Source organism: Prionailurus viverrinus, chromosome D2 (assembly GCF_022837055.1).
Source record: "Prionailurus viverrinus isolate Anna chromosome D2, UM_Priviv_1.0, whole genome shotgun sequence".
Lineage (NCBI taxonomy): Eukaryota > Metazoa > Chordata > Mammalia > Carnivora > Felidae > Prionailurus > Prionailurus viverrinus.
In genome coordinates this window covers 65,220,117-65,245,239 of record NC_062571.1, presented here as the reverse complement: position 1 = coordinate 65,245,239, position 25,123 = coordinate 65,220,117, and the positions used below count along the sequence as shown (strand labels likewise).

The 25,123-nt window shown below is 44.2% G+C and overlaps 1 protein-coding gene across 12 annotated transcripts in view; it reads left to right on the top strand.

Annotated features, from left to right (window-relative positions):
• The window catches only part of SORCS1 (sortilin related VPS10 domain containing receptor 1), a 518,445-nt gene that overhangs the window by 463,640 nt on the left and 29,682 nt on the right, over positions 1–25,123 (top strand). For all 12 annotated transcript variants that reach the window (XM_047826164.1, XM_047826162.1, XM_047826169.1 and 9 more), the window contains 5 exons: positions 1,489–1,675; positions 9,647–9,780; positions 11,983–12,106; positions 19,656–19,768; positions 22,479–22,610. In XM_047826164.1, the coding sequence (XP_047682120.1) occupies positions 1,489–1,675; positions 9,647–9,780; positions 11,983–12,106; positions 19,656–19,768; positions 22,479–22,610 (690 nt within the window). The remainder of the gene's footprint in view (positions 1–1,488; positions 1,676–9,646; positions 9,781–11,982; positions 12,107–19,655; positions 19,769–22,478; positions 22,611–25,123) is intronic.

The window sequence follows — 25,123 nt, the reverse complement described above, 5'->3', positions numbered from 1 at the left end:
GCTGATGGCTTAGAGCCTGGAGCCAGTTTCCGATTCTGTGTCTCCCTCTCTCTCTGCCCCTCCCCCGTTCATGCTCTGTCTCTCTCTGTCCCAAAAATAAATAAACGTTGAAAAAAAAATTTTTTTTTTAAATAAAAATAAATAAATAAATAAATGTCAGCATTTTAAACTTGGCCTTTTCAAAAAAATATGATACCAGATGAACCTTACTTAATCGAAAATATTTTTTTATTTAAAAGGTGTTTGTTTGTTTGTTTTTAGGTTTTTTTCTCCCAGTTAAAATGGGAAACGCTAAGAAAACAGAAAACTTGAAACTTGATAAAGGATGGGCTGCATGGGAAGGAAGCTGTTTTTTGTGGTTAAGGTCTAAGCAACTTTGTTCCTAAATAATCTCTGCTGTTATTCCAAAGGCAATTTTCTTACAGGTCCCGGATTTCATAAAGCAGACCTGATCCTCCCTCTCCTGGCCTACCGGTGGGAATATTAGAATGATAGGATTCCAATCCAGCCGTAAAAAGGGTTATGGCAGGTCCTTTACAGCTGCGTTGTTTTGACAGTAATTTATTTTGAAGCAGAGTTTTACAGATGACTGATTAACTCACATGTCTTAGAACAACCTTTCAAGTTAAGAAAGTAAGGTATTCTTATGCCCATTTCATAGATGAGGTAATGGACACCCAAGGAGGCTGAATGCATAAAGTCATGCAGCCTGTTACTGGCACACTGGGATCCAAGCACAGGGAGCCATCAGTGTTCTACCCACCTGTAATGAATGAGATGCAAATCCAGGGAGATGGGCTCAAATCCAGGTCTGCTGCTAATTAGCCATGTTAACCTTGAACAGATAATTAAAACGTTCAGCTTCCCCACCTGTAAAATGGACAAATATTGGCCTGTTTTTTTCTCTCCCAACTAAGATTCCGTGAAGAATAAAATGTTATCATTCTGATAGCACAAAATGCTGAAGTATGAAAGCATTAACCTTTATTATCTTAATAATAGGGCTGAGTCCAATGCCATATCAGATGCGAGGCAAGATGTCTTTTATGCTTCTCCTTATATGGTTAGGGAACCAGAAATAAGGGGCCCAGGGGTTCCGAACACATGGGAGAGGTCTGTGACCATGTGGGGTAGGCTGAGTTTTTAAAGCTGTGTGTGTATACCTTTTATTCACGTGGATGCTAAGAGCATAAACAAATCCCTCTGAGAAATTGAATATCAAATTAGAGCTGATTAACGAACACTGAATTTTTCCAAACCTTGAAACTTTCGGTCATCAGTGCCCTTCAAATTTGGAGACCGTCCATCTTGGTAAGCTCCTGTCTGCTAGGGAATGTCACAGGGATTCTGTCAAACACAGACAGATGCTCCCAGCTGTAGGAGGGAGCCAGAGTCTGCCATTTTCCCGGAGCCAGGAACCAGGAGAAGCCCGTAGAGTGGAGGCAGCAAGTACCAACTCCCCTTTCCTGATGTTGGGCTGTTTTTCAGGGTGACGTCCAGAGGACACTCATCCAAGTGGACTTTGGTGATGGCGTGGCAGTGTCTTACGTCAACCTCAGCTCCATGGAAGATGGCATCAAACATGTCTATCACAACGTGGGCATTTTCCGAGTGACGGTGCAGGTGGACAACGGTCTGGGGTCGGACAGCGCCGTCCTGTACTTACATGTAACTTGTATGTTATTACTGTTGTTGGCTTATGACATATTTTAAATGCCGTGTCCTTTTAAAATATAACCCCAAATGTCGTATCTAGAAGCAGCTCACAAGTTATCTTTGAGTAGCAGGGGAGAGGAGAATAAGAGAGCCAAATGGGGAGAAAATAAAAACAGGGGACAGAGTTTGAAGAATCCTAGAATTTGCGTTGCCTGAAATTGGTCTCATGGCACTTCCTGTGCCTCTTCCAGATGCTTCTGAGATCAAACACCTGTGTCTACGGCTGGGCCTAAGCAATTTGCTGAGCTATTTGACTGAATATGGATTTGTCTTTTTTTTTTTTTTTTTAAGCGAGAAACGTTTGAAAACAACTCCCATGTATGGCTCAGTCTACTGCATTGAGAATTAGCACTAGTGATGGAATTTCTCCCCATCTCATTATTCTTCTCTTCCCATGATACACCTCACTATTGATAACTCTTTTAGACTCGTGCTCCTGTTTTGAAAGTGTATTTCCTGGACTTTTATCCGTGATGATTCGGTGCTAGAGAGAAGTTGGTGTCAAGAGAGGGAAAGAGTGTAAACAGTGTTGTGGAAGCTGCATTACGAAGCAGTTCCAAGAGGTGTCGAAGCGCTTGCCCCACGGAGGAATCTAAAGATGTGTTAAGTCTGATGACATCATGACTGCTGCTAAGCTGCATGTAGTACAAACGTGCGCCATGAAGGCCCCTTGTGGCAGGGGTGGGGGCATCCCCAAACAGGCTTAGGACATCTTTAGATTGCTACAGAATGCTTTGCTTTAGAATGGAGGTAGCTATGTGAAGCCCTGGTGGCCTAATGGAGAAGGCACTGGCCTCCTAAAATGAAAGCTCCTTTTATGGACAGCCTGGTCCAAACTAATTCCAAATTCTAAGCGAAGAATATTAAGGCCAGGCAGTATCCCATGCCTCCCACCTGCCCCTGGCCCATGAAACTAAACTGAGTATAGAACATACCAACTCGAATCTTTTTTTCTTAAGCTTCTTTGGTCTAGTGGGAGGACAAGAGTATCCAGGGATTCCCCAAGTGATTGTTAATTACTGAGGATTTCAGCAGTACCAGTAATTCTTGATCTTTCTCTCCTGTACACTCATGACAAAAGGGCTTTGAAGAAACGCATCCTCCCTCCTTTGGGTTGAAGCAAAGTTGTACAAGATTCCCAGTGTGCCCACTCCTCCTGCCTCTTTTCAGCTAAAGTTTCTGAAGCAATTACTATGTGCCCACTTTTGTGCTAAGCAAGCTCTTTGCATGTATGATCTCACGTCTCAAAATGACCTGAGGAAGTAGGCACTATTAGAAACCCTACTTACAAAGAGCTGTGGGTGTCAGGGAATTTGAATAATGCATTTGTAGACCTACTATCTGGCAAAGCCAGGCTGCAGACTCAGGAGTGCCAGCTCTTGATCACTGAGGTCAGTCTTGTCAGTGATGCAGCTTGTCTCCACCAACCCTTATCCCCTCCACTCCTTCACAGATTGTCCCGAAGGAACATGAACTCCTTGCTGTACCACTACATAGGTTCAAGGTGCCTTCCATAGGCTCCCTTCCTGCTGACTCCATGACTGCCCCACCCCAGGCTGTCCTGTATGGACTTTCTGGAGTTGCCTCTTGCTAAGAAATAATCTTTCTTACTAAGGAATAATCAGAAAATCTCTCAGAAGTACCTCACCAACATTGGTTATTAGTAGCAAAACTAACTTGCCACACAAATGCTGGTACCTTTGCTGAGAATGGCCACCTACCTAGCAACCTGTCGTTTTTCCATGGCTTATTCTGTAAGGGGGATTTTTATCCTTACAGCCATTCAGGCTCTCCTGAAGAATTACAGTGATTTTATTCCATATCTCGCCTGTGTATGAAACATCTACCACATGCTAACCATGTGTAAATACCGAGTTCAAGTTCAGCACTAGCTTTGTGTCACAGTTTCTCAGGGTCTCCCATAGATCATCCACACCTTGGTCTCTTGGTCACCCTGTGGATTCTTCCTCACCCCTTAAACATGATCAGATCCTCTGAGAGCTGGCTCCCTAACCTGGTTTTCTCCCAACCTTACTCAACCCTGGGAAGGAAAACAGCACAGAGATTAAAGGTTGCTGAAGCCATGGCTTCTAGAAGAAATGTACTGCTTTGTTCAGTGGCTTTTTTTTTTTTTTTCGCATTAGCCTAGTTGAGTGAGTGGCTCAGTACTTTGACTTTCACCTTAATGGAAGATGGTTAGTAGTGGAAAATTTTGTGTTCTTCTTTTTTTTTTTTAATTTTTTGTTTTTTACATTTATTTATTTTTGATAGAGAGAGACATAGCACAAGTTGGGGCAGGGCAGAGAGAGAAGGAGACACAGAATCTGAAGCAGGCTCCAGGCTCTGAGCTGTCAACACAGAGCCCCACGGGGGGGCTCGAATTCACAAATCACAAGACCATGACCTGAGCTGAAGTCGGATGCTTAACTGACTGAGCCACCCAGGCGCCCCTGGAAAGTTTTGTGTTCTGATCACAATTTTGTTAGGCTTATCTTGAGTTAAGTGGTTGGATAAGCATACTTCATGTAATGGAACCCTTTCTAAGCCTGGCCTTGGGGATAAGAATGAACTCTTTTTTACTAACTGCATCAAAACAGGATTTTTCTAAACTTTCTTTAACTCACATACATCTAAAACCCCCGTCATAAGCAGTTTCGGCAGGTCTGACATATTTGCTCACGTCACCACTTCTCTCCTAAAGTTCATGTCACCGTGCAAAGGCACATGCCCTCCTTTGCTTCTCCTGACACTTGTACCATGACAGGCAACATCGGCCCTTTCTTGCAGATGGAGCAAACGAAGATGGGAGAAGTGCTTTGACACCATTGTATACTAAGACGAAGTCAGAACAAGATCGTAATTGATTAACATTCCTCCAAATCTCAAACCTGAAGGGTCTCTTGGCCATTTTCAGCCACAGTACCAGGGTATGGGGGCAGGGCTGGGGGTGGTCTTTGTAGAAAAAACAAAACCCAAACACTGGACTGAGTTGGGAGTTGGCCCAAACTCCTGGCCAAGTCACTCCATTTCTCTGAGCCTAGATTTTCTGCTGTCATGTGAGGAACACACATCTTGTTTCTCAAAGGTTCTTTCAAGCAAAATATGCTGTGACCTGTCAACTAGCAAAGCTTGATTTCCCATCATCACAAAGTAGCACGTGCGTTTCTACTTAGTGGGTTCTGAGCAGCAACCCTTAGGTCATTTCGCCAAGCCTATCCTCCGCTTCTCTCACTAACACCCTCCCCTTTGCCCAGAATTCTCCCCCATTTCCTGTCTTGAAGAAAGATTCTCTCTACCCTCCAAGTCGGAAAGGTGATTTGATTCCAAATCAGAGAGTTTTGGTTTTGTTCTTGTTTTAGTTTTTAATACGGGTTTGCAGAAGTCATCAGAAACAAGTGGAGAGGATGTGCCTGCTGTAAAGTTTCCAGGAGTGGGTGAGCCATTCCCACTGGGAGGTTGGGTAATCTGTGGTAGCCTGACAGAAAGTTCTTGGGGATAGTATTTACTGTGCTCTGCTAGTTTGCAAACTAACGGGACACGTGGTGGTGCAGCCAGTGTTGGTTGGGAGCAGCTAGAATTTAGAGGACACGCACATTTCTGCTCAGAAAGCTGCCCCATCTCAACCAGACTTGCAGGAAAAAAGTCACCGAATACTGTGCATATTAGCAGAATGAAAGGTTAAAAATAAGTAGTTGAGCCAGATTTTGTAGTCCTTTCTAGATCTCTCTGCAATTACCTCCTAACATAGGTACCATTTACAGATGCCTTTCTGCTCTTACCTTAGGGTGAAGTGATCAGTTTGTTGAAAACCTATGTAGTTTCGCAACTTTTCACATGATTGTTATCTTGGCCAGCAAATGTTAGACTTGAGTTTTGTAAAGCGTGGTTGAATGAGTCACCCACCCCAGAACTGCCTGATAATAATGCAGTGTTCATTCCAGACCTGCTGTATTGGAATTTCTAGAAACGTGCCCATAATCTGCCTTGAACAGATTAGTATAATCCATATGCACATTGCAGTTTAAGGGACTCTGTTTTAGGATTTCATCTTTATACTTTGAACTACTTTAGTTTCTCCTAGAGCATTTTTTACATTTCAGACAATCATCAATGTAATGCATACACAATATTCAATTCTACAGTCAGAGGTCTCCAGGACAAATGGTAGAGTCAGTCCCAAATGATCATTGTGTGTGTGATTGCACGTGTACACACACACACACACACACACACACACACACACAGACGTGCTTGCATGATGTCCAGCTTCACAGGCGTCAGCTGCTTCCTGCAGCACATTAGGACTAAACAAGAAAAGAGAAGGGAAACCCGATTCACACAAGTAATTTCCCATTTCCCTCAACCACCTTGCAGCAAAGATTCATATGGAGTGATGCAGCGCCACCTGCCGCCCTTCTTCGGCACCACAGGCACGTTTGTCATGGAGCTACCTCTGCCAGCCTGTTCAGCTCTGGATTGAGCGCAGCCAGCCAGCTGGGGGCCTCCAGGGACTGGAGTTTCGCTTCCACAGCTCCCCTAGCTCAGACTGCACCCTCTGTACATAGAAGAGATGCTTAAAAGCTAGGTTTGGGGCAGCAGAAACTAGGTATGTCAAATGCACAAAAAGTAAATGAATACAAGAGGACAAGGTGGGAATATGAAAGGTAAATTGCACACATTTGAATGAACCCATGCACACATATGTGTACTTCATGGCCTACAAGCCAACATGCTATGCGTCCTGAATCCTAGGTCTCCTTGGCTTCCACTCTTTCCCTCCATTTCTCCCCTGCAGCCACTTGGGCTTTCTTGCTAGTCCCCAAACATGGCGAGCAAACTTCCTCCTCAAGATTTTGCACTTGCTCTACCCTCACCCCGATGCATCACAAATAGTGCACACCTTCACTTTATTCAGGGCACTGCTCCAATGTCATTTCTTCTGAGACACAAAACTAGCACTCTATCACGTACCCCTGCTTTGTGTGTTCAGTGCCTGCCTCCCTCAATAATACATAAGCCCCACCAAGTACCAGGTGTCCCCAGCACCTAGAATAATGTCTGACATACGGCAGCACTCTAAAACTATTGAATGAATTAGTGACCATTTTTCACTAAGAAGATTCAACTGTTGCCATTAAGAGGACACAGGCACCATCCTCACTTTGATATTCTGACTTTAAAAATATATTAATGGGGCACCTGGGTGGCTCAGTCGGTTGAGCGGCCGACTTCGGCTCAAGTCATGATCTCGCGGTCAGTGAGTTCAAGCCCCGCATCGGGCTCTGTGCTGACAGCTCAGAGCCTGGAGCCTGTTTCAGATTCTGTGTCTCCCTGTCTCTGACCCTCCCCCGTTCATGCTCTGTCTCTCTCTGTGTCAAAAATAAACAAACATTAAAAAAAAGTTTTAAAAAATTAAAAAAAATAAAAATATATTAAGTACTCATATGTGAGAGAGACAAAGACAATGAACCCCGTTAGAATGGAACTGGCATGTCTAACAAAGCTCATCTAGTCCTTGTCTTCTAGCTGAGTCATTTAACTCAGATCAGGGGAGTCAGGAAGAGCATTCCAGAAGAGTGGTTCCTGGAACTGAGACTTGAAGACTGGCAGGTGCCTCGAGAGGGATGTCTAAGCCAAGGCCTCAGGGCAGAACAGGGCCTAGCCTGCTGGAGCAAAACAGCAAGAGCCGTGTAAGAAATGAGAACATGTATAAAGTGCATTTGCCAGTGCCTGGAATGTATTTAAGTAATCAGTGGATGCTGACTCTTAATAGCTAATTTGTTAAAAAGGGAAAGGTCTTTTGAGCATTTGTCAGCTGGCTAGAGCATGAGCTCTAAAATCAAACTTCTTTGGTTCACACCCCAGAATGGATGTTTCCTGGCTGCGTGACCTTGGGAAAGTCACTTTCCTCTGTTGGTTCATCTCTAAGCAGACGTGATAGTATCGCCTACTCCATAAGGCTGTGGAGAGGAGCAAATGAGACTCAAAAGGGTCATTAGCAGAATACATAGCACATAGTTATCACTCAGTGAATGCTGCCCTTTCATTATTGTATTGAACCGTTCTGACTTATGAACAACTACTTCTTATCATATGGCTTATAAACCAGGAAATCAATTCTTGCCTGTATTCTGGTCACCAAGACTCTAATTCTATAAAGAGAGAGAAGCATAGACAAAAGCAGAAACAAGAAATTGCATTGTCTGTTTATTTACCCAGCAAAACACTCGATTATCTGCTACATCTCAGGAACTATGCTAGCCTTTATGTATAAAGGTAAATAGGAAAGACTCTTACCTTCCAAAAGTTTTCAGCCTGTGTTCTCTGTCTCACAAATGTTAGATCAATAGGTCTTAACTATCATCATCATTATAATTAGGGAGTACGAAATTTAGTTTTGAACAAGTGAGCAAGCAAGATCAACTTGGCTTTCTAGAAAAATCACTCTCACAACAGTTTGTAGGGTGAGAAGGACGTAGTCATTGCCATACATTGTATGAACATATAAATTGTATACATGCAAGAATGAACTCATACAACCCACATATGCATAGTTCAGAGCCCACGGACTGACATGCTATATGTACAAATACCTCTTAGGTCTCAATGGCTTCCACTCTTTCCCTCCACCTCTCACTGCAGCCACTTGAACTTTCTTGCTATTCCACAAACATGGAGATCCAGTTATTCCTCAGGATGTTTACACTTGCTCTACCTTCACCCTGGAGCATATGTTTTGTTCTGGGCACCGTGGCACTTGGTGCAGCTTGTCTATTACTGAGGCAGGCAGGCAGTGAACACACAGAGCGGGAGGGTGGATTAGCATGGGAGCAGGCTGGAAGCCAGAAGATCTGTACGGAGCGTGACAGTCCAGGTGTATGAGCCAGGGAAGGATTGGGGATGGTGAGAGGAACTCTAACTGAAAGGTATTTATGAAACCAGATCCGTGGTTTCTAACATAGAATGAGTGGCAAGGAATAAGGAATCTACATTGACTTTATGCTTCTGGGTTGGTGCCCTGGATATACATTGTTTTTTTTTTTTTTCATTAAGATATGGAGATTACAGAAGGGGTGGGGGGCGTGTAGGAAATGATGAATTTCTTAGGAACATTTGGCTCCTAATGGAGTCCAGAGTCAAGTCGGTGATTTTTGAGTTCTAAGCATGAACTTTATTAGTTGAAGGTCAGGATGTGGATGATATTATCCATCTAGCGGGCCTCCGTAGTTAGAATCATCCCCCCCCCCATTTTTTTCTTCAGTTGAGCACATCCTGAGAACCTGAGAACCACGGGGCTGTCTCTACCTGCTCATGCACGCTTTGTCCTAGACAAGCTGACCTTAACACCAAACAGGTGGTGTTACATATGCTCGGGCAGCGACACACACACACACACACACACACACACACACACACACACACACATATGTGTCTACACATACACAGATCTTTAAAATCCAACAAAGAGTGGAGAATCATCACATCTAAAGTGGTTTGGGGATTTGTGAAGTCACCACCACCACCAGATCCCCCTGCCACCCACCTGGACTCCATGAGGTTTCCTTCATCCTGTTTACTGCCACAGATATGACCTCTTGGAAAGACTTTGCATCTTCCTGTGAAGTCTCGTATCATGGCTCTTCTTTTAAGGACTTCATACATTACTTGTAAATTTCTAAAGTTTTACACATACATAACTCAGGTTTTAGGCCTGGAAGAAAGACCAGTAAGTGGAAAATATTGAGATACAATGGGTCACGATATATATTTTTCTCCAAAGCAGGGGCAACCCCTGGCACTTTCCTCAGGGAATAGGACTGGCACGTTTTGGAGACTTCCAGAACTAATACGTATTCTCTTCAGAGCAGGGAAAGGTGAAGCAAAGAAAGTTCTTCCTTCTCCATGACTCGTCTTTTCTCTTGTGCCTCAGGTCCCCTGGAGCATGTACACCTGTCTCTTCCCTTTGTCACCACGAAGAACAAAGAGGTCAACGCAACTGCAGTGCTGTGGCCCAGCCAAGTGGGCACCCTCACCTACGTATGGTGGTATGGAAACAACACAGAGGTGGGTCAGCCTTCCACGCGGCATCTAATGGCAGCTCAGCTCACACTGGCTGAAGGGAAAAGAGGAAATGAAATGGCTTCTGTAACTCAAGGGTCTAGGGTAGTCCTCGTTTCGGGGAGAGCAGGCTCTTAGTACACCAGTCATCTCAACAGTTTGTTGCCTTTGTCTCTCTGTCTGTCTCTCACCGCACCACCCCTACCCCTTATCTTCCTCCACATTGGCCTTCTTCTCCAGTGAGATTTGCCTTTGCAAAGACCCTTTGCAGCAACCTGAGCTATTTAACTGTCACCACCTAGCAGGGAAAATGAACTGTCTTTCATAGAAGTTCTTACAGATGTCCCAGAATGGAGTATTATTGACCAAGCCTTCCCAGTGGTGGGAATGGAAAAAGAGGTGATGAAATCAGTCTCCTTGGAACCACATGGTCCAAGAGAGGGCAGAAAACAGTCCACAGAAAGAAAAAAAAAAAGCCAATGGATAACAGAGAGTCCGAAGCAACAAATACTTACTACAACCCAGCCCCCAAATGGCCTTCTCACCCTGAATCAGACGTAGCCACAGCTTTACCCTTTATGTTTTCCCTGTGAAAAACCATGGCCTGTGACCAGAAGTCAGCAGCACCTTTAAACTCCATAGAGACCATAAACCTCACTTACTGTAAGCCCTTCATTTTCCAGAAAAAAATGAGGAGGACACACAGGAGGTGGTTTCCCCGCCTCATTCAGTGGCTTCACCAGAGGCCAGATCCAAGGCCTCCCCGTGCCCATGGGAATTGTGTTCTTCTCATACTAGGCTGCAAGCTCCGTTTTGAACTGACTCCATTCTCAGAGATTCAAACTGGCTTCCAGATGTCCGTGCAGGCAGCCAGCCTCAGGCCTCCCCAGGGGGCGCAGGGATGAGTTGGTGGGACTAGAACCCTTCATCTTCCTCCAGCAGAGTTGTTTTCCTGCACTGGGGGGCTTTGCTCTTCAAATATAGTGCAACTTATTCCAATACAAATCTGTTTCTACCCCAGAGCTTAATGTTGGCTCTCACTGGAGACCTAATTTTGCACAGGCCCAGGGAAGATACCTCTCCTGACCCCAGCCCTGCTACATGCCCAGCAGGGGAAGGAAACGCTCACCTCTATGGCTAATTTGACTCAGCTGCTGAAAAGAAGCCTTTTTTTTTTCTTCTGAAACCTCGCATATAAATTTGACCCCAGTAGGGCCCACTACCCACAGTGGCAGGGGAGAAATCGAAGTTATTTGCCTGAAAGCTAGTGCTAGAAGGTGAACATACTAAACAACTTTCTTCTGTGTCTCCTTTTTTTTTTTTTTTTAAACCTTTCAGCAAAAAACAAATTCTCCACAGATTGTGTCGAGTAGACTTCTTATGCCGGGCTTTGGTCTTCCCTCTGCCATACAGGGAGGAACATGAATTTAGATTTTAACATTAATTAAGAAAAGACAGGAAAGAAAAATGTTTGTGAGGAGTGAGTTGAGGGAGGTCAGTAAGCTAATAATCTTTTCCTCCAGGACCCCAGCATCCGATTGTATTACAGGCACTACTCCAAATCCTTTTTTTTTTTTCTCTTTTTCTTTTTTTCAGTCCTCAAACCACTATCCAATTAGTACTTGTTTCCATAGCAGCTACTTCCAAAAACTGCTGATAGGGCTTCTCAGAGGAACCAAGCCACACAAGGCCACTCCAGTCTAAATAGTACAGTTTTGGTGTCCACGGTCACTGTGTTCCATTGTAATTTTCTATAAATGGTACACCCTGGAGATGAACAACTGGAAGCTTACAGATTTTCAATGACTACTGCTTAAATCTGGATTAATATGAACTGCCTGTTTGGGTCTGATTTGAGTATTTCTTTGTATTAAGGGATCTGCCTGCTCTGAGCAGGTTACAGATAGAGAGCTATATCCCACCAAACAGCAAGACCTACCAGTGTCCCCAGACTGCTGTGTAAAGATACCGGAAGAGAGGTGTCATATTCACAAGGAATGGGCAGAGTTACTTAGGGTCGTGGTTCTTGTAGCTCCTTTCTAGCCTGGACTTGAGATGATGGGGAGGCATACATGGAGCCGGTCACCCAGGGCCACACCAGGAAGAGCCTATGCTGACTTAAGTGGCTTGTTGGTGGATCAGAACTAGTGGCTGTCTCATCTGTAATTGAGCAAGTGTCCCCTGACTCTGGGCCTTCACCCATTTTAGCCTCTGATCACCTTGGAGGGAAGCATATCATTCAAGTTTACTTCTGAAGGGATGAACACCATCACAGTCCAGGTCTCTGCTGGGAATGCCATCCTGCAAGACACAAAGAGCATCGCGGTGTATGGTGAGTGCCCTGTCTACACTAACCCGTTGCTGGGCCCAAGCTCAGATGAACTAGCCTGGTGCTTTCGTCCCACTGGCCACCCTGGCTCATGACCTCTAACCAGGGAAAAGAGCGTAGTAGTGGAGAAAGAGCTGAGTCAAGTCTGATCTCCTCCTTTTGGGAGAGGTGGTTCCCCAGCATAGTTGCTGTCACAAGACCCTGGGGGCGCTTGTTGGACTGTTTCCTGAAAGTGGCTCTGGGGCACAAAGGGCAACTCTACACCCATTCACCTGGGTGGGGTGGAATGAGTTTCATTATGTACAAAGCTGATCCATTCCATTTGGTATTCTGGTGGTGTTTGAATAACTAAAACCCCCATTATAAAAGAAAATAGATAATATTTAGGCTTTTGTTCAACTTTAAGGGGCACCTGGGTGGCTCTGCCAGTTAAGCATCTGACAGCTGATTTCAGCTCAGGTCATGATCTCACAGTTCATGAGTTTGAGTCCCACATCAGGCTCTGTGCTGAATGTGGAGCCTGCTTGGGATCCTCTCTCTCCCTCTCTCTCTGTCCCTATCTTACTCATGCTCTCTCTCTCTCTCTCTCTCTCTCTCTCTCACCCACACACACACAATAAATAAATTTCAAACAATTTAAAGTTTAACTTTAAGAGTCTTGATTATTAAGAAGAAGCTACCAATATGTAAATATTCTGAAGATCTCTTCCAGAAATACATATCATTAAAAAAAGTACTCTGATTAAATTAAAAGCAATATCATGCAGATGTCATGTATCATCATAGATTGGATATTGGTTGAACAAGCAATGATACAGAACAGTCTGCTAATCAGTTGGGGAAGTTGAATGTAGTCAGAGTATTGCACAGAATGAAAATATACTGAAATGGAAAGATAGGATCACTGACTTCAAATGGGGGATTAAAGACAGTTTATACATATCGATCTCATTTTGGTAATTTTTTTTTCTACACCAAAAGATAGATAGGTATGCACTGAGTGTTATAGGTGGATGATAAAAATGTGGAAATTATTGTTAATATGAAAGTGGTATATATGCATCATGAAAAATTAAAATTTAAAAGTAGATAGGAAAGGTAAATGCTGTGCAGAGAGAGAGAGAGAGAGAGAGAGAGAGAACCAAAGACAGGGATGAAGGGAGGGAGGGTGAGACCAGGAGTGAGACAGAAAGAGAGAGACAAAGAGAAACTAGCTAGTGGTCCAAATATTATCAATTGCCCCAGTCCCAGAATTAATTGGTCTGATGCAGGTACTGCTTTCATTTCTCATCTTGCGAACTTGACCTTCAAATTCAAAAAGCAATTTATAAGCATTTTTGAACGAGTCTGAGGACATTATTCCTCGCATGGCTGAGTGTTAAGAGTCATAATGTGTCCTCCCTCCTCCCTCCCCTCCCCCCACCCCCACAGGCCCCTGAAAGTAGCTTGATTAAGCCCAAACAGTAAGTGAGAGCAAACCAGGGCTGTGGTTTTCCTAACAAGGTCCCGTCAGTGAGGCAACCTCTTAGCCAGGTGGCCAAAATGGAAAGTGCCTTTGCCTCTCTTTCCTTCTTCATCTCTTTTCTATGCTCAGTGAATGCACTGAATCCTCACGACGACCTAGCATATAGTAGGTGATGTTAATACTCTCATTACTTCAGCGGGACAGATAACTTGCCCCAGCTAGTATGTTGTGGATCTGGGCTTCTAACCCTGCCCATCTAGACCCAGGGCCCATGCTCTGAAATTACCCCCACTAAATAGCTTTCATGTCTTTTCCATCTGAGACTCCCTTTCCTCTCTTTCCTTCCTGGATGTCATAGGTGACACTAATGGGCACTGACCCATGACTCCCAACAGATGTTCTCTTGGTTAAGCCTATCAGAAACCTCATCAGAACCACAGAGAGAACGTTAAACCTAGAAGGTCTTTGGCCTGACCTGGCTCATGCCATCATTTCACAGAGAGGAAATCGTAGCCCAGAAATGGGAAATTACTGGCTTTGAGTCATTCTGCTATTCAGTGACAGCTCCAGTAATAATAATAATGGTGATGGTAGTGGTAAAAATTAACATTGACAAAGCCCTTACCAACATCTGTTCAAAGCACCTGATACATATGATGTTTTATTGAATTCTCTGAGCAGACTTATGAACAATAGGCTATATTTACTCCTATTTTTCAAATGTAGAAATATGAGCTAAGTATAATAAACAGATAGAGCCTAGGAATCTGAATCCAGAGGGAATGTTTCTAACCACTTTCCACCCACTTGCCCGGCTTAGTTATCCTTCTCACTAAAATGTCTTTAAAGGTGTCATCCAAGAGTGGATCGCTCTCCATCAAATGAGCTACCTTCACTAAAATTGTCTCTTTATCAAAAGCTTGAGCAAGGAAGTGGTCTTCCCTCCTCTAAGCAAATTTCTGAGCAAGCATCCTTCATTTATCTTAAGTTAGATGAAGTGTCAGAGTTTCAGGCATATTACTAGAAAATCTTTTTTTTAATTGTTTTATGTTTTATTTTATATTTGAGAGAAAGAGAGAGCATGAGCAGAGGAGGGCAGAGAGATGAAGACAGAATCTTGAAACAAGCTCCAGGCTCTGAGCTGTCAGCACAGAGCCCAACACAGGGATCAAACTCACAAGCAGTGAGATCATGACCTGAGCCGAAGTCAGGTGCCCAACCAACTGAGCCACCCAAGCGCCCCTGTATTACTAGAAAATCTTAATGAAGTGTGTGATCTATTAAAGATACATTATATCACACAGAGTTAAACAGGCAAGATTGAACTCACCTAAAATAAAAGTCAGGAATATTTTTAAACCCGGGGATGAACTAGTGGAGGAATTCAGAGGTGAGGGATTATCACCGTCATTAGGCTGACTGTGTTTGCTAAATGGTGCTCATGAAAGGTAGGCTCCTTCTGTGTCATGGACAGAGGTCCATTGTGCCTGCCTTCCTTCCTTCCTTCCTTCCTTCCTTCCTTCCTTCCTTTCTTCCTTCCTTCCTTTCCTGGTACACATGGCAAGAGTATGTCAATCTTATTTTTGTATTGAGATACAATTGACCTATAACATTTTATCAGTCTCAGGTATACAACATAATGATTATTTGTATATATTGTGAATTAATCCCCACAAGTCTAGTGAACCTCTAGCAGTGTATGTAGTTACAATTCTTTTTTCCCTCATGATGACAACTTTTAACTTTAACTGTTTTAGCAATTTTCAACATTCAATGCAGCATTAATAATTATAGTTACCATGCCCTATATTATATCCCCGTGACTTATTTATTTTATACTTAGAAGCTGTACCTCTTTACCCTCACCCATTTTGCCCACCTTCCCACTCCTGCCTCTGGCAACTACAAATCTGTCCTCTGTATCTGAGATTTTGTTTTGTTTTTGTTTTTTCTACATTCCACATATACATTCCACACTTTCTGTATCCGTTCATCTTTCTATGGAGAGTAGGTTATCTCCATATCTTGGCTATTGTAAATAATGCTGTGGTGAATATAGGGGTGCAGATATCGTTTCCAGTTAGTGTTTTTGTTTCCTTCAGGTAAATACACAGAAGTAGAATTCCTAAATCATCTGGTCATTCTATTTTTAATTTTTTGAGGAACCCCATACTATTTTTCTATCTTTCTTGATGGTTGCATTTCAAAGATATGGTTCCCAGGTCCTTAAGAAAGACATTCCTGGGTTGGAGAAGATGTGCATCTCAAAAGAGCAGAGGAAGAATCTACAATTGCAAGTTTTTGAAAGTAGTAAATGCTCTAGGAAAAGGGAGGTCAGTGGCTGTGGTCAGGAAGAAATTTGCCTAAATTTAGTCAAGCTGAGGGGAACATTAGAGCCATCATGGTCAGACTGAAGGAAGCATTATATTTGGGAAATGGACCAGGAAAAGATTGTCCACCCAAAGCCACAAAACAGACTGTAGGAAAGAAAATCTAATTTGCATTGTTTTCCTTAATTTGCTTCAGGGCACAGGTTTGCTTTAAAAAAAAAATGTAAATATGCTGCAAACACATGTGCACACACACACACACACACACACACACACACCCCACAGGTGGCCTGTGAACAACACGGGTTTGCACAGGTCCACTTATATACAGATTTTTCTGATAAATACAGTACAGGACTATAATGTATTTTCTCTTCCTTATGATTTTCTTAATAACATTTTCTTTTCTCCAGCTTACTTTATTGTAAGAATACTGTATATGAAACATAACATACAAAATATGTGGTCATCGACTATTTCTGTTATCAGTAAGTCTCCTGGTCAACAATACACTATTAATAGTTAACTTTGGGGCGCCTGGGTGGCTCAGTCCCTTAAGCATCCGACTTTATCTCAGGTCATGATCTTGTGGTTCGTGAGTTCGAGCCCTACATCAGGCTCTGTGCTGACGGCTCAGAGCCTGGAGCCTGCTTCAGATTCTGTGTCTCCCTCAATTTCTGCCCCTTCCCTGCTCATACTCTGTCTCTCTCTCTCAAAAGCAAAGCAAAACAAAACAGAACATTTTTTTTAAATGAATAGTTAAGCTTCTGGGGAGTCAAAAGTTAAATGTCGATTTTCGTGTACCAGGGTGAGGGAGGGCATCCTAACGCACACATTGTTCAAGGCTTAACTGTATGTATGTATGTATGTATGTATGTATGTATGTATTTCGGCTACTTATGCTTTCCACTGCTCCCACATGCACCCCCTGCTTGTTGAGTAAACTAAAGTGTGCAACTCCTGTCCCCTGCTAGTGGGCCCGCTAAGTTATTACAGAGAGAGCTGTATCATTTTTCTGTTTGTGTCTTTTTATTAAGATAAACACCTTCCCTTACAGATTTGGTTTCTATGGTTTGGTAAGAGGTTCAGGGAAAATGAAAAAAAAATCAACTTACATCTTTTTTTTTTAATTTTTTTTAACGTTTATTTATTTTTGAGACAGAGAGAGACAGAGCATGAACAGGGGAGGGTCAGAGAGAGAGAGACACAGAATCTGAAACAGGCTACAGGCTCTGAGCTGTCAGCACAGAGCCCAACGCGGGGCTCAGACTCACGGACCGCGAGATCATGACCTGAGCCGAAGTCGGCCGCTTAACCGACCAAGCCACCCAGGCGCCCCTACCTTACATCTTTAAAGTGAAAAGTTAGGGTTCAGTGAGTGATTCCTTGGGGCTTCCATTTTCCATGCTGCTAATTAAGATGCATTTTGTTATTCTCCACCAGAACTGAAGTGGTGATATTCATATAGGTGACCAGTGTCTCATAAAATGGACAAGCTTTGAAAAATAGGACTTTGGAACGGGCTAACCACCGAAATACACACCTTATAATTTAAGAATCTTCAAAGCCTGTGCCTAATAAGTCTTTAGCATTGTTAGGAAATGCAGAAGTGGGCTCTTATGTTTTCCAAATGTGTAATTGGCATTGCTGATGTCACTGAGCCACTACTGAAACGTAAGGACATGCTTAAAACAAGAAAGGAATGGAGCACATGCACAGATTACAGAGAACCTCTAGAGAAGTTTACGCATTCATTCATTCAATAAAAATTTATTAATTAAATGACTAGAAAAACCTACCATGTGCAGGGCACCATCCCACAGGGCCAGGAACCCAGAGTTTCCATCCTCATTGACCTAGTATTTCAGTATGGGAGACAGACAGTAAAAACAAAATACTTTAAGTGGCCAGAAGTCTGAAGATGACAAATAGGGTCATATGATGAAAGATGTCTGAGGCTGCGGAAGAGAGGATAACTCAGGTTGCGAGTGGCAAAGGCTTCTCCCAGGAGAGACTGCATGATGAGAAGGAGCCACCTGTGCTGTCTCTGGGGAAGTGGAAGAGTGCTAATATGGGAAGGAGCATGACAGCATGCAGAAGCAGGGGGAAGACAGGGTCCTGGAGCACAGGGAAGCCTGTGGACGTGAGGCAGGAGAGAAAGCCTGTACTGGGTTATGTGGGGCTATGAAGGACATGGTTAAGAAGCTGAATTTTTAGGGGCACCTGGGTGGCTCAGTCGGTTACATACCACCTTTGGCTCTGGTCATGATCTCACGGTTTGTGGGTTCGAGACTCACATGGGGCTCTGTGCTGACAGCTCAGAGCCTGGAGTCTGCTTTGGATTCTGTGTCTCCCTCTCTGTGTCTGCCCCTCCCCTGCTCGTGTTCTGTTTCTGTCTGTCTCTCAAAAATAAATAAACATTAAAAAAAAAATTTTTTTAGGGGCGCCTGGGTGGCGCAGTCGGTTAAGCGTCCGACTTCAGCCAGGTCACGATCTCGCGGTCCGGGAGTTCGAGCCCCGCGTCAGGCTCTGGGCTGATGGCTCAGAGCCTGGAGCCTGTTTCCGATTCTGTGTCTCCCTCTCTCTCTGCCCCTCCCCCGTTCGTGCTCTGTCTCTCTCTGTCCCAAAAATAAATAAATGTTAAAAAAAAAAAATTTAAAAAAAAAAAAATTTTTTTAAAGCTGAATTTTTATTCTAAACACCATGTGGGGCCACTAGCAGGTTTTAGAGCAGCGACATGACCTGACTTGTACTCAGCTAAGTTATCCAGGGCTGGGCTCTCAAACCCGTCACCGTGCTTGGGCCAAGGCCACGCCTCCCATGTGCCAATCCCAACTAATGACAGAGTGTGACAGGGATATTAAAGCAGACCCATTCCCAGGGTGCAGGGTACTCCTTCATCACTGATGTGCCTTCGGAGACTCCCTGACGGTCCTGCTGAACCTTCTTCACACTGCAGGGTGGTCAGCAAGCCTTGCTCCCTCTCTTCCATAAATGTCACATATGCGTCTGTCTTGGTGCCGTGGTTCTCCGAGTTCCTCTGGCTTCCCGTATTCTCCCCATCAGACCCTTGCTTTTGTCATCCCATCCTATCTTGAGGATCACGATGAACTCAGGAGCTACAGAGAGAGTGAACAAATTATTTGGGTTAAGGAGCTTAAAATTCCATCAAATGACAGTTCCATACACACAAAACATAGCAACAGAATGACAATAATAATAATTATAATCATGTAATCAAATAATAATGATAATAATACAATCATATAATGATAATGGGGATAGGTCTACTCACAGTAGTGCCCTTAAAAAAGACAATGAAACATGGTGGGGAAAGGATTCAATCAGTAAGTGCTCGAACTAGAGCTTGAATACTGTGTGTGTGGACAATAGAAAGGATGGGGTGCTCCTTGGAAGGGACAGATAGTAAGTGCAGAAGCTCAGGGTCAGAAACCTGCCATGCATTCAGGGTATGCCGGGCCTTTCGTGTCTGGGAATGCACAGTCCAGAACTAGGAACCGTGGGCAAAGGCTGCAGAGCAAGGCATGGGCCAGACCTAGGGCTTTGGTTTAGAAAACAAAGGCTGGGAGAGGTAGCAGGCTTAGAACGGGAATAGCAGATTTTCCTTCCAGAAGGCTCTCTGGCAAGTGTGGAGGAAAAAGACACATTACGAAGGCTTTGCATAAAACATAAAGTACAGCACACTTTTGAGAAAACTCATGGACTTACGGTGATCACCCTACTGTTGTATCCCCAGAGGAATTCCGGTCCCTTCGCCTGTCCTTCTCTCCGAACCTGGACGACTACAATCCTGATATCCCCGAGTGGAGGAGGGACATCAGCCGAGTCATCAAAAAGTCCCTGGTGGAAGTGAGTGCAGACAATTCCTTCTCTTGTCCCGACACGTTTTTCTCTCTGTCTTCCAAGAGCTGCATGGTGAGTGCCTCTTGTGCAGAGAGCTGACAGGGCACGAGCTAGAGCCCGTGGGAGGTCTGGCTAAACACCTGCTTTCTGCGTAGTGGATCCCCATGCAGGCAGACACAGCACAGTCGCTTGAGTTAGGGGGATGAGACTGGGAGCAAACACATGGTCCTTCCGCCTTGTGAAACTTTTCTTCTGCTTAGAGAAGAGAAACATGGAAATTTATGACCATCATATTCATACGGCAGGGTTCATGATCAGGTCATTAGTAAGTGTAAGATCAGCCACCTGCTCAACACTGAAGGGACACAGCATGAATACGATCAGTGAGAGCAACCCTGGCCTCCAGCCCCACAGGCAGTGAGCCCTCGGCACGTGATGGTCAGCCGCCTCTCTGTGTCTCAGTTCTTTTAAAGGCATTTCTTTCCTGCAACCACCCCAATGGGAGGGTATTATTGTCCTCATTTTGCCGTCAAAACAGCTGAGTTTCAGAGACTTTAAATAACTTGTTTAGGTCTCACAGCTAATAAGTGATGAAGCTCCTGCATTGAAGTGAAGGGTCTGAGTCCAGTGTCTGGGTTTGTACACATGAAACACAACCCCCTAAATTTTCTGGGAGAATACCAAGATGGTGTGGTTTATCCCTGTCTGAGTATCACTGATAATTTGGGAAAACAGTCTCTTTAGGCACATCTTCCCCTGCATACGCCATTTTCGTGAGTAAGCAGAGGAATGGGGATATCATCTCATGGAGCTGCTTGGATTTATTGCACAAACCCAGAAAATCAGAGATGAGCTGTCTTTCCCCAGGGTATCTTCTTAGTCTGAAAAGGAAAATCAGTTGAGGGTGTTTTAGCCATTGTTTCCTGGACCCAGGAACATCATGCCTTGTGACATAAAGAAGCTGATGGGCTAAAGGCATTCAGATAACCCCTGCTCAGAAAACAGATCTCATGTCCAGCCTTTTGACAAAGGGCCAGCCTTGTCCTCATTCATGTCATTGTCTGTGTTGATATTTATGTAGAACTTAACAGTATTCCAAAAACTCTTCTCAGCGCTTTTCCTTTGTTAGCACATTTAATCACAAAAGAACTAGCTTCTGATGTAGGTACTCTGATAATTCCCATTTTACAGCTGAGGAAACTGAAATAGAGACCTTAGGTATCCTGCCCAAGGCCAAACTGTTAAAAATCAGACTCGAATCAGACCACCCTCGTGGGATCCCAACCACTCCATTCGATGGCCATCCTTTGCTTTATTACATGGAGAAACAGGAATACATGGAACAGTGGGGTGGAGAAGGACTACCTTCATGTGCCTCTGTGTAAATGCCACCTCACCTTTGTCTTCATGACTCAGTGTCCGAGACCTTGGTGGTGGCTAAATATCATGGCCACCAAGGGGCGCAACGACTAGACTACAGGCCCCCTGGAATGGATCCTTCTGCCCTTGGAGCTGTTTGTCCCTGGGATGACAACTGGTTTCTCTCCTCCGCTGTCCAAGAGAGATGACTCACACCCCTCAATGAGTCCACAGATACCTTCCTTCCATCTGTAGCATTCTGGGGATCCATATCCCTATAGGCCTCCCAGGTAGCTGCCCGACTCCCCCAGGTGATTTATCAACTAGGCATTAGCCCGGCAGTGACCAGTCTTCCAGGCTGCTTTGTCTTCACATTTATAGTCTAGGGATCACATCCCCTGGGCGTCTACCTTTCCACCAGCTGTCCAGAAGGCTAGAAATTCCTGCTCATCAATATTTCCAGACTGCCGCATAGCATAATCAGCTAAATACAGAATAAACATGTTGACTCAACATCTCTCAGGACAGGGTGTTGTAGGGTGGAGGGGCCAATCCCTTCCAATTTCAAAGACTCCTTGGCTACCCAATCTCAGGAGGCAGCTGACCCAGCCCCTGGTTCCTAGCATCCCACCCTGTCTTTGAGATGGGTAGTTACACTTGGCTAATTCCTTAAGCCCTAAGGTACCGTACTATCAATTGGACTCTAATAAACCCTGTAAGAGATACAACTTGGGGTCAACTTTTTTTGGCATTTTTCTTCCAATTTACTATGTAACAGAATATTATCTAAAAACCGGTTCCCTTTATCTCATCAAATGGGATTTTTCTCTTGACACTTCACAGTGAAATCTTTACGCAAACGTCATTCAATCAACATTTTTGCATATAATGAGGATGATTCAGATATAATGTCTGAGTTTCAAATCGAGGAAGGCCCTAAAAGAGGACGTTAGCTGGGATAGGGGCTCCTGCATGTAAGCGTCAGGCGAAGGGAGGCAGTACAGCCGTGCTTGAGAACATGGACTTCGTGGTTAGACCACAGTTCCAAACTCAGCATCACCACACACTGCCTGGGTGGCCTTGGGCCACTGTTTAACCTTATTCTACCTGCCACGTGTCCTGTGGCAGAAATAGAGATGCAGCACCCACATCCCTTGGGGACAGATCTCTAACTTTGCCCCTGGGAGTGTCATTGGCACAGTCTTCAGCAGCCTTGCACCATGTCAGGTCCTTTCCAGAAAGCTCACGTCCTTCTTGCCTGCCTGCACCCCCCATCCTCTCAGAGTACTCCGTGCTTTTCCATGCTTCTCACCACCTTTTCCTATGGGACTTATCGGAGCTTCCGTCTCTCCCTCAGGCCACAGGGGTCCCAGGTGAGCACATCTTGGTGGCAGTGCTCCCTGGCTTGCCCACCGCAGCTGAGCTCTTTGTCTTGCCCTATCAGGATCCAACTGGAGAAAGCAAAAGGTCAGCGGAAGACCTGGAGCAGGTGAGTCCCCCAGGTGACATTCAGGTTCTGCAGCAGTCTGAGCCACACCCCTGCTGGTACCGATCACCAGCACAGCAGCTCTCAGGGCGCTGGACCTGAGAGGGAGCACACTGGCTGCTTGTGGAGCCTTTGCATCGTGGTCCTCTGTGTCTCATCCGTGATCTGGTGATCCTAACTACAGCATCACCACAAAACTCACGCAGGAGTGGTGACTGTAGGCAGTGGCTAAACCATTGGGAACATATCTCCACACTAGAGAACACGGTATTTACAATGAATTAGATAAATCTGTGTGACAAATTGTCCAAGATACTAAGTGGGGGAAAAAGGAAGTGGCTGAATAATGCATGGAGGTTGAACCCATTTACTCCTTTTGTTTCTTACTTTTATCACGAGCGCGTCGCAAGAATCAAATGGCGTGACACACATGATGTCTTTATTTTTTTAATTTTTAAAAATTTTTTTAAATGTTTATTTACGTTTTTGAGAGAGAGAGAGAGACAGAATGTGAGTGGGGGAGGGGCAGAAAGAGAGAGAGAGACACAGATTCAGAAGCAGGCTCCAGGCTCTGGGTTGGCAGCACAGAGCCTGACACGGGGCTCGAACCCACGGACTGTGAGATCATGACCTGAGCCAAAGTCGGGCACTGAACCGACTGAGCCACCCGGGTGCCCCCATGATGTCTTTTTTAAAAGGTATGACTTGTATACAAATCATCAATCATCTTTATCCCCACTATGTGAAGTTAACCTGATTTGTGTTTGTAATAAATGAAGTAATATTAGCTCCAGATAATCTCTAGTGGTTCATGGGGTCCATTTTTTTCCTCATGTCCACCATCTCCTGCAGTATTAGACTGGTGTGTGTGTGTGTGTGTGTGTGTGTGTGTGTGTGTGTGAGTGTTTCTCTTTCCTGCCCCCTTTGATCTTTGGCCTCTCCCTCTCTTCCTTTTAACTTCAAAAGATTCTTTAATCTGTGTTGTGAGGATTATTATTATTATTATGCTGTTGTTCTTTCTCTACTTCCTCTTCTTCTTCCTATTCTCCCTCTCCTTCCCCTTCCCCCTGCTCCCCTTCTTCATCATCTGTTGAGATAAAATGATCAGTCTGGAGCTGGTTACCTCATTAGAGACTGAACGATTCTGGTTTCTCAGTTCTTTCTGGCAGAAAGATTAAAAATAGGATTCTTCCCAGGCTCTGAATAAATACTGGCTTTGTCCCCTCGAGCACGTGGAGTTTTTCAGTTTGCTTAGAATGAGCCCATAATCGAAAGGAAACAAAAATAATACAAAAACAGGGAGGGGGACAAAACAGAAGAGACTCTTAAATATGGAGAACAAACAGAGGATTACTGAGGGGGTGTGGGAGGGGGGATGGGCTAAACAGGTAAGGGGCTCAAGGAATCTACTCCTGAAATCATTGTTGCAGTATATGCTAACTAATTTGGATGTAAATTTAAAAAAAAAATAAATTAAATTAAATAAATAATAAAAAGAATGAGCCCATAATCTAGTCCCATGATCTGTAGTCTGCCAGGCTGACTAGAGAATCTCCTATAACAGCCTTATAACAACAACCCCACATTACAGCCAGGCCCACCTCCCAGCACACACCCTCCTTTTGACCCTGCTTTCTCACTTGGCAGAAGGCTCACCTCTGTAATTTCCTCCTTGTACAAGTAAGGAAGAACAAAGCTGTCCTGGAGAGCCCTGTTGAAGTCCATTTCCTAGAGAACTGCAATTGAAGAGCAGGTGGGGCGGGGTAGGGGGGTGGAGGGAGTCCATCAGATTTGCTTCTGACCCCGCTCAGCCCTGGCACTCAGTTTCCCATTATTTTCCACAAGTTATCATCTGCACTTGTGACTTGGTGGGAGCAAGAAACGGATTGCCTCTTCTGCCAGCACTGCTGACAAGCTGGGCGGGAGGTACATCAGTGTCCACAGCCTTTAGGTAGAAACACGTACATTTGTTCCTCCTCTGGAAATCTAACCAGTTCTCCATGAAATCCAGATTCTCATGTTTTCAGGTATGGAAGAGAGTCCAGATTCAGAGCCAGCTAATTTCCTATCACATCATCTGTGCATCTCTCTTTCTCACACTTTTCATTTTTTTTCCTAAAAGGATCCTATTTTCTCGATGAGAAATGTGGACGGAAGAGGGGTACGTTCTATGAAGCTTCTTTTGCTTGTTTATGAATGTATCTTGTTTTGACTCTTTTCTCTGGAGTTCTTGTTTTGTTTTATTCTCTCTCTCATCTGAGAGAGACATTCTGAGAGATGAGTGGTTGTCCCTGAGGCAGCCTGTTGTCACCGATGAACCATCGAATCAGAGGTCTCAAGGCAGCTGGCTTGTTTGAAAGCTGTGTGACTTAGCATTTGGCACACATTCTGGGGAAATTAGCCATTTTATTAGAACACATAGGAGTGGAAACATGTAAACCACATTTCTAGTTTCAGCTCTGATACCCATTATTTTCATTATTTATAGATGAAGTAATTTAGGATAAGGAAAGTTA